This window comes from Danio aesculapii, chromosome 14, assembly GCF_903798145.1.
Source record: "Danio aesculapii chromosome 14, fDanAes4.1, whole genome shotgun sequence".
Taxonomy (NCBI): Eukaryota; Metazoa; Chordata; class Actinopteri; order Cypriniformes; family Danionidae; genus Danio; species Danio aesculapii.
In genome coordinates, this window is record NC_079448.1 from 35522002 (window position 1) to 35532437 (window position 10436).

A 10436-nucleotide genomic window follows, 5' to 3' on the forward strand; every position below is an offset into this window, starting at 1 on the left:
CCAGTAATCATTGGTCCAGAAGTCTCTCTGATCAGTCCCAAATTACATTTTTACAGAGACACACAAAAATATATGGACCTGAATTGGGAACGACTGAGATATGTATTTTTATTTATTATTTTATTATACATTTTATTTTAGCATGTAAAAGTGCAAGAGTTAGTGCAAAAGCTGATGTTAAAGTGCAGGAAGAGGCACGTATACCATATAAAGGTGCAAATTGTTAAGTGCTTTATCATTTCTTTATTTATTTATATGGAATTTAATTGGAAGTTATGGGGTGGTTGGAATGACTGCATCCATCCATTAAATCAGGACAGTTCTCCTCATTCCTCCTTGTTCTCGTCTGAAACATAAACAGAGACACATTTTAAAGCATAAATAGATTAAACAAACAACATGTAGTAAAAAGAACAGATTAGAAATGGAAGAACATAAGATTTAGCTTGGTTTCCATTCACCTGTGTTTAAATGTGTTGAAATCAGTAATGGAGGTGTTGCTTGTGCAAAAAATTCATTAATGCTAAAAATGGGAGATGGAAACACTAATTTTAGAATAAACCTTTAACTTAGTGAGCTGCTCTAACAACTGCACCTAACTAACGTCATGTTGAGATGGAAACCTGGCTTATGACAGTGTAAGATGGCCAATGTCAAATGAAACCTGGTTTATGACAGTGTAAGATGGCCAATGTCAAATGAAACCTGGCTTATGACAGTGTAAGATGGCCAATGTCAAATGAAACCTGGCTTATGACAGTGTAAGATGGCCAATGTCAAATGAAACCTGAGTTTTGACAGTGTAAGATGGCTAATGTCAAATGAAACCTGGCTTATGACAGTGTAAGATGGCTAATGTCAAATGAAACCTGGCTTATGACAGTGTAAGATGGCTAATGTCAAATGAAACCTGGCTTATGACAGTGTAAGATGGCTAATGTCAAATGAAACCTGGCTTATGACAGTGTAAGATGGCTAATGTCAAAATGTATTCAATACCCTAAACCACTTATGGGAACTGAGGTTTTGCAGTTCAAGCCGATCCTTGTAGTCGAACTGCAGACAGCCGTGGAAGAAATTGCAGCCGTCTATGCAGAAAGAAGAAAGAGTAACTTGTAGTTATTATGTTTATACATGCTTGTTTAAATGACATTCAAATTATAACCATCTTTAGCCTAAGTGAAGATCTCACCTCTTGACAAGCCTTTAATCCTCAACCTTCTGTCGTTCATTCTGGGCAAGTCACTTTGTTCTGGATATCTGTAGAAAACTAGCAAAAACAGAACAACTCCAAGTGACCAGACTGTCGCTGGTTCCCCGTGGTATCTTCCAGTTGATGCAAACTCGGGAGGGAAGTACTCTCTGGTGCCTGAAAGAGAATTTGTTTCCAACAACAGTATAGATAAACAACAGCCAATGTTTCAAAAGTCACGTAAAAAAATAAATCTTGACTCATCAGCAGAGTTTAAGACCTTTCTTACAGCTTTGAAGGATGAACATACCTCTAATGGATTGGTAACTGTCCTCAGTAAGGAGGTCGCCGCACCCGAAGTCAATCAGTTTGACCTCAAGGGTGTCCGGGTTAATCAGCAAGTTCTCCAGCTTGATATCACGATGAAGAACTCCACGCTGGCAGCATGTTTGGGCTGCAATTGTTGTCTGGAACATGATCTTTCGTAACTTGTCCTCTGGAACAATGCCTTTGCAGTCGATAAGGAAAGCATACAAGCTGATGCAGGGTATGGGCTGCTCTAGCACCATAAAGTAGTTATCAGCATCCACCTTCCAGTCCAGAAGCTCGATGATTTCCTTAATCTTGGGGCCTTTATTGGCAAGAAAGTGCAGAGCAATCTCCAGTGGAAGTGGATTTTCAAACCCATCCTAGAAGAAAGACAGTTGTGAAGATCATTTGATAGAAAAGGTATTTTCAATAAGCAAGTCCAGGACAAACTGTTGCAATGTCTAAGATAAAGATAGTATAAGATAAATATGACAAGAAAACAGTAAATGAAAGCAGACTACTTACGACACTGATGAATCGCTTCTCCTTCTTGAAATCAGACACTTTTACTGCCACCTGAAGACCATCTTCTATACGGGTCCCTGCGAAAACTGCTCCACAGCCTCCTTCACCCAGCTGAGCTTCAATTTCATAGCAGTGGGAATTGATCTCTGTGGAAAGACGAAGAAGAGATCAGAAATCAACAATGGTACAGTACCTTCATCTAAAACGTTTCCTCTTTCATATATAAATTGCGATTCTACACTGAATATCTGTCCCTTAAAAGTTTATTTGGTGGTAAAATAAACAAATGAGTGTAAAATATTCAGTCTCACCTTAAAGGTATAGTTCACCCAACAATGAAAATGTACTGGCTATTTACTCTCCCTCAAGTGTTTCCAAACATTTGTGAGTTTCGTCTGTTAAATAAAGAAGAAATTTAGAAGAAAACTGAAAACCTGTAACCACCGTCTTCCACAGTAGGAAAAACAAATACTCTGAAAGTCAGTAGTTACAGGTTTCAAGCTTTCCTCAAACTATCATGACAGGTTTGGAACAAGTAAAGGGTGAGCAAATGATGACAGTTCCAGTTTTGGGTGAACTATCCCTTAAATATGAATACGATATATATTAAAACTTCATAAATAGGTGCATTTTCATCTATTCCTAAAAAACACACACTAAAGTCTGTTTAAAGCATAAACCATTGTTAAAATATGCATGTGTGTTGGATAACTGTAGGGTCATGGTAGTAAACTTACCAATGATTTGTGTCTCTTTGTCCTTCATCAATATCTCAGGTTCAGCAGAGACAACATATAAAGGTTCATCATCTCCACAGCCAGACTCAGCAGTTAAGAAGCTTGAAGACTCTACTAGTGATGGTTCCTCACTGTGAACACTGACAGGCTCTACTAGTGATGGTTCCTCACTGTGAACACTGACAGGCTCTACTAGTGATGGTTCCTCACTGTGAACACTGACAGGCTCTACTAGTGATGGTTTCTCACTGTGAACACTGACAGGCTCTACTAGTGATGGTTCCTCACTGTGAACACTGACAGGCTCTACTAGTGATGGTTCCTCACTGTGAACACTGACAGGCTCCTCCGGTGATGGTTCCTCACTGTGAACACTGACAGGCTCCTCCAGTGATGGTTCCTCACTGTGAACACTGACAGGCTCCTCCAGTGATGGTTCCTCACTGTGAACACTGACAGGCTCCTCCAGTGATGGTTCTTCACTGTGAACACTGACAGGCTCTACTAGTGATGGTTCTTCACTGTGAACACTGACAGGCTCCTCCGTTGATGATTCTTTACACCAGTCATCGATTTCTCGACCTAAAAGAAAGGATTCATATAAAAAAGATTTTAGTTTTATTCAGATGATATTTATTTACAGTTATTAAGCATATTAATGAATGCTGTAAATTATGAAGTGACGTTTTAAGATGTGCTTCTTTATGTTGTGACAGTGGTCTCAAACTCAAATGACATTGATTAACGGTTTTAATATTTTATTTTATGTCATTTTCTTGAATAGCAATAATTGGACAATATTTTGAGTGTTTTGTGCTTGTACTTCGGCTGGTTTCGGCCTGTTGTGGATTGTCCTAAATAAAAGTGACACTTAAAACCCCCAGCAGGTGGAGATTTGTCCCAAAGTATAGTTTATTTACTCATTAATTGAGGTTTTTCTGAGTGTTAGTTTCCCTAAAAATGAAACTTGTTACTCACCCTTATGTCTTTCCTAACCCAAACCTTTATTCATCTTCACAACACAATTTAAGATATTTTAGGTGACATGCTTTTTAGTAGAGCTGGGCCGATAAATGATATTATATCGAATCGTGTTAACATTTATGTCATTAACAATGAGAAGCTCTGTACTCTTTTACTCTATATTGATCACAGCAGAAATGTACAATGGAAAACTAAAAAAGTGTTGATATTAGAAATGTACTGAATTTTCGGCCACTAAAAATTTATGTTATGTCATTTAATGGACCCTCTAATTTTTGTAGATTCAGTCATTCTCTTTCAAATCTGAAAGCATTAACAACTTGTGACCAATTCCATGCAAATGTCAACCTTGCCATGAAAAAAATAAGTTTTTACCAAAATAGCGAAACCCTTTTTTTGTAGGCTTGTAATTTAATGTACTACAAAACTACTCAATGTCCTCAAACAATTATATTTGATTAACTAAAGTCACACAAGTGACAATTTCACAGAGAGAGACGGAGGGACGTCACATCCATAACAAAGTTTTTTCCTCATAAATACAAAAATGTAAAACAAAATAGTCAATAATTTTTGTTCTATAGAGAAACAACTCTTATTCTTTAGATTTGCATTATTTATTTTGGGTTGTGCAGTTTAATTCACAGATTTCTACAAAGTATGCTGTATACCGTAAACTCGCTAACTTTTTTGATAAAATCCATAACGTGTGCTTATTTTCCTTATTTAAAGTATAACAAATGTTTACAGATTAATATTGTTTTGATCCCATAACTCTGTATTTAGCTCTTTTGGAAAATGTAAACAGATGTTTCAATATAATATGAATATATACCTTCCCTGTGAATTTGTTTTGAGTTTTTACTGCAAATGTCACATCCATAATGCTGGAATTACTCTTATATCAAAATACATATTGTTCAATATGGAAAATGATTATTGAGACAGTATTTTTGCCATATCGCCCAGCCTTACATTTTAGTACCCTTCATGTCTTTGAGCTGTCTCTTGTTGTCTATGGAGGATGAGGGAGCTCTCTGATGTCGCCTAAAATACCCTAATTTCTTACTTATGGTCTCAGGGTTTGGGTTTCATTTTTGGCTGAACTAAATCTTTCATTTTGAAGCAAAGAAAATAACTTGTAATATGTATCTACTTGTCTATGTAATACTAATAGACACATTTGGGTGGCTAATGTTTGACACCCCTGTGTTTAAACAAAAAGAATTAGATTAAAACCAATTAACCGTATTCACTGTGTTTTGTAATGTTTTCTCCCAGTAAGATAAAAATAAGCGTAGAGCTCTACACAGACTCCAGTTAAGAAAATGAAGCACATGTGTTACATAAAATGGACATATCGTTTACCGTCACTGTTCCTCACAGGTGGTACATCTTTCTGGCCCTCTTCTTCAGTGTTGTTGGTGTTTCTTTCTCTCAGGAAGAGAGCAATAACTCCGAGTACGGTAAGTAACATTATTGGGTAAACTTACGTACTCTTATAGATGAGAAAATCAAAATATACTTACAATAAAAACTGAAATTTACTGTAAGTAAAGCTTATTTATCAAAGTGAGCCTCAATAAACCGTACGCTATCAATTGACAGTATTAGCAGAGCAAATTACTCACAGCAAACTTTGTTCACCTTCTCGATATCTGTCAAATAAAAGCAATGAAGGAATTTCACCGAGAGAGTGCCTATTAGCTCTGGCGTCACGATCGAACCCGCGTTCTCAACGTTCTACTGTTGCTAAGTGATTGGTCAGTTTAATGACGTGAGTGGTGCTGTTGTTTAACCGCGGCTGTTTTTGGAGCAAAATAAAATTCTTAAACATTTCCCGTTTGAAGAGTCTTTACTGTCCGTTTTGTGTTTATTTATCAGACTCAATTTAAATCGTTCACAGGTAAGATATGTCTAATATTAGCATTCGTTTTGTAGCTAATTTAAATATAATTGTTGGCGGTAAGCGCTTGTCTACACATTAAAAGCCGAGATATGATATTGAATATCACATTAAGTCATTTGATCTAATGTTAACTTATTAAAGCCCATTTACACTGCAAATGCAGATGCAAGTAACGGAAGGTTAACGATAATGCTGAGATCAATGAAATTAAGGCATGTATTAATGAGCGAATAATCAGATTCATTCAATAATAAAACTAGCTGTGTCTAAATCTGATTATTCATCAACTCATTTCACTAATGCTTGTTCCAGCAAATAATAAACTTTTCCCTTCACTTTCTGTTTGGGTTTATAAATTGCTCGTTCTTTATTAGTTTGTTCTGTTATTTGATAACAAAGATACCAGCTTGTAAATTATCATTATATGTAATGATCAAATAATTTGATGCATTTATTTGTAAAAGAATACAGTTATTAATTTATTAACAATAATCGACATAACTAATAATAATAATAATCTACACAGGGGTTTGAATGACTCTGAATCTTAAGGTATGTTGTAAAATGTGAATAAATGATGTGAATGTAGGGAATGACAATACAAACTGGTCAAAAAAGGCACTTGTCTAGTTAGAGTAGGACTGATTAGGGTCTATCTCTGCACATGTCTGAGTGTCTGTAAGTTATTTTGATAATATTAAACATGGCTGTTCTTAGTTTACTATAGGAAGCAGAGGAAATAGAAGAAACCTCCAAGTATGTAGAAAGCAGATTCTTGTATGTTTGTTAATGGAGGTTTCTGAATGTTCACTGCAAAGACCATGACATGGATTGATTTTTATTTTAATATGTTCCTAGGTTTTTTTTTTTTAGCTTAAAAACATGTAGTGCACAGCTTAAATGAGCATATCACCATTGAAAATTATGAATTTCAGATTTTCTCATTAAATTATGACAGTGTGTATTGCAGAAATTTGATTAACACTTTTATTAAATAGTTAAACGTAGGAGCATGCTAGTTATCATACATATTAGTACTTGTTTTACTGGATATTAATTAGTTGATCAGATGGGAATCCATGGAAATCAGTAGTAAAATGATAAGTTTGTTTGTCGCATAAAGCATATTTGCAAATAAAGCACCGTTTCCATCCAACAAGTCAAACAGAACCAAATAGTCACTTGCTAAAATACTGGTGCCAAATATCAAAAAGAAAAAATGTCATTTGTAGGAGAAGCCACTGTGGGCCTTCTTTCTTGTATATTACTTGCGCCTCAGAAGATAAAAGGCAATGGACTCTTTTCACATTTCCAGGTTTCTCAGCAGCAGAAGTCACCATAGTTGGGTAAACTTAGAGCGCAGTAAATGGGAGTGCAACAAATATTTTTTTTTACAATCCTATTTGCTGAAATAATACAAGAAAAACTCCACGATGGTTTTATCAAGACCTTCAGAAAAAGGAAAATAATTGTGTGAGACTGATGACGGCAGCCAGAACAGACAAAAATGTCTAATTTCTTGTTCTGTCCATAGACGCTGCATTAGAAACACCAACAAACAATAATTAGCTTTTTTGTAATTTGATGCAAAGGTGATACAATACATACACAAATACATAAATAATCTAAATATTAAAAACTTTCAAGGATTTAAGATGCTGATGACCGTTAAACACGTCATAACAGTCTTGTGAAGAGTCCATAAATGCACAGTGGCTTTTGGAGGTACGAGACAGTTCTTTGGCAGTACAGATGCTCATAAAATGGACAGAATACTCTGCTTGTTTGTTTGTCAGTTTTTACTCACAATGTTTGCTATTGCAGCTAATGCAGTTTCAGAAATGCTCTTCATGTGTGTGTGTGTGTGATGGAGAAATTTATAATGCTGTTTTGACTCCTTTCAATGAGTTAAGACAACACGATTCTTACATTTCTTCGGGGGACACTTTTGTTTTATGTTCAATCTACTTGAATTTGTAGTAGTTAGTACTGTCGCCTCACAGCAAGAAGGTCGCAGGTTCGAGTCCCAGTGTTCGAACTGTCCTATGTTGTCATATTGTCCTACCTCCCATTCAAAAAGTAGGCAGCACATTTTGATGGCACAATATGTTACCCATCTGATTTTGCTACCAGTGTAAACTTTAATGTGGACTACTGTGATATGAAGCTGTAAATTAACTCTAACCTACCTAACCCCTAACCCCAACCTCAGAACCATCCAAATACAGTGTTGGTAAAATAATATGATGGGTAGGATAAAATGTCAGGACACCCGGTGGTTAGGGTGATATTACAGCTTCATATCACACTACTCCACATTAAAATTTACACTGGTAGCAAAATCAGATGAGTAGCACATTGCGTCTTCAATATGTGATACCTACTTTTTGAATGAGAGGTAGGACAATCTGACAAAGTAGAACAAATCGACAGAACACCGGCCGTGCCAGTTGGCATTTCTGTGTGGAAATTGCCTGTTCTCTGTGTTCATGTGGGTTTCCTCCTCGTGCACTGGTTTCCATCTCAAAATGGAAAAAGCGGTGGCGCAGTAGATAGTGCTGTTGCCTCACAACAAGAAGGCCGCTTGTTCGAGCCTTAGCTGGGTCAGTTGGTGTTTCTGTGTGGAGTTTGCATGTTCTCCCCGCGTTCGCGTGGGTTTCCTCCTGGTGTTCTGGTTTCTCCTACAGTCCAAAGATATGCGGTCCAGGTGAATTGGATTGGCTAAATTGTCCATAGTGTATGTATGTGTGCGAATGAGTGTGTATGGATGTTTCTCCAGAGATGGGTTGCATCTGGAAGGGCATCCGCTGCATAAAACATATGCTAGATAAATTGGCGGTTTATTTCGCTGTGGCGACCACAGATTAATAAAGGGACTAAGCCGAAACGAAAATGAATGAATAGTGAGTGTGTGTGAACAAGAGTGTATAGGTGTTTCCCACCACGGTGCTGGTTTGCAGCTGGAGGAGAAGCATTTTTTACAGTGCATTTGTTCTCAAATGCTAAAAACTCCATCACACTTGAACATCACATTCAGCTCAATAGCATTAAGCAAAACTATTCTTTGTTAAATCTACAAATGTTGTCATTTTTTGTGCCTGACTGATCTCTCTTGAAATGTTTACACAGTAATCAGCCTTAAAAAAACAGAATAAATACTTATTTTGTAAAAATGTGACTTTATTTCAACATTTAGTACAAAATTCATCATAACTGTCATCAGTTGTCAGGCTTGTCGCCCCAGCCTGATGCCATTTTGTGTCCGTGTTCAGCTCAGCACCATCTTTAGGATGGGCAGTTTCCAGTGGCACCACGTGGAGGAACGGACCTCGCCACCTATATATACAGGATTTGGATTATCGCTCACCATAAAATAACCTATATCACCTACATATAAGATCACTAGTCAGTAAATGATGATTAATGATTAGACTAAAGATGCTTGTATATGAGAACAATATTAAAGCAAACACTAAAGGTAGTAACTTTATTCATCTTCAGAGCACAAATGAAGATATTTAAATGAAAATAAAGAAGATATTTTAGTCAAATCTGAGTTTCTTAATCCTTCATAGACAGCAGTGTTCCTGACTATGAGTATACGCTTATGTGCACATAAAACAAACATAACTTTATTCAACAATTTCTTCCCTCAGTGTCAGTATAGGGCTCGCGTTCACGTGTCGCGCCTCTGACATGTAACCTTGAATGCACCTGTGCATTTATTTAACACAGGAAGTTGCACGTGGGCATATGTCACTCCACAGTGCTGTGAACGCGTGCTCTATACTGACACTGAGGAGAAGAAACTGAATACAAATGTTTGTTTTATGTGAAGACATGTTGTCTGTTTTGAGGATGTTTGAGTCAGACTTAACTTGTCAGACTTAACTTGCTTAGCTTCTTAGACTTTACACACCTGAAACTTGTCTATAGCACTTGTTCACTGCTGCTCTTATAGTTGTGTAAATTGCTTCCTTGTCCTCATTTGTAAGTCGCTTTAGATAAAAGCGTCTGCTAAATGACTAAATGTAAATGTAAGACTTTGAGTCTGGATTAAAATAGTTCTGAAGATGAACATGAGCATGATTAATAAATAACATAACTTTAATTATTGGGTGAACTTTTTGATTGTTTTATTTATTTTTTGTTTCTAGAAGAATTTTGATTGGTCAATAACAGGCCAGTTAATAATTTATATTTCAATATAGACGCTTTTGTAATTGTTTTATTTTATATGTTATATTGTTTTATAGTAATGATTTTAACATTTTATTATTAATTAATTTTTTTTTTCCAGTTTTGTGGCCAAATTGGATGGTGAGTGATAATGTTAATTGGAAACCCTGTATATATATCAGTTGTTCCCAGTAATCATTGGTCCAGAAGTCTCTCTGATCAGTCCCAAATTACATGTTACAGAGACACACAAAAATATATGGACCTGAATTGGGAACGACTGAGATATGTATTTTTATTTATTATTTTATTATACATTTTATTTTAGCATGTAAAAGTCCAAGAGTTAGTGCAAAAGCTGATGGTAAAGTGCAGGAAGAGGCACGTATACCATATAAAGGTCCAAATTGTTAAGTGCTTTATCATTTCTTTATTTATTTATATGGAATTTAGTTGGAAGTTATGGGGTGGTTGGAATGACTGCATCCATCCATTAAATCAGGACAGTTCTCCTCATTCCTCCTTGTTCTCGTCTGAAACATAAACAGAGACACATTTTAAAGCATAAATAGATTAAACAAACAACATGTAGTAAAAAGAA

At 36.2% G+C, this 10436-nt stretch overlaps 1 protein-coding gene across 1 annotated transcript; it reads right to left on the reverse strand.

The window, feature by feature from the left end:
• Positions 1 to 981: 981 nt before the first annotated feature.
• Positions 982 to 5224, reverse strand: LOC130240972 (serine/threonine-protein kinase pim-2-like). Its single transcript, XM_056472662.1, has 6 exons — positions 5116 to 5224; positions 2764 to 3345; positions 2027 to 2172; positions 1503 to 1881; positions 1193 to 1369; positions 982 to 1088 (listed from the first exon to the last, which is right to left on the reverse strand). Exons 1-6 carry the CDS (start codon positions 5222 to 5224, stop codon positions 982 to 984), a joined length of 1500 nt encoding a protein of 499 aa, XP_056328637.1.
• Between the last annotated feature and the right edge of the window lie 5212 nt (positions 5225 to 10436).

Bases quoted from the DNA above. Each gene is read 5' to 3' on its own strand.
- LOC130240972 (XM_056472662.1), bottom strand. From the start codon at position 5,224: ATGTTACTTACCGTACTCGGAGTTATTGCTCTCTTCCTGAGAGAAAGA. The intron at 3,346-5,115 runs GTAAACGATATG...CCTTTCTTTTAG, and splicing joins ACCTGTGAGGAACAGTGACG to GTCGAGAAATCGATGACTGG. The intron at 2,173-2,763 runs GTAAGTTTACTA...GTCTTTCCACAG, and splicing joins CAAAGAGACACAAATCATTG to AGATCAATTCCCACTGCTAT.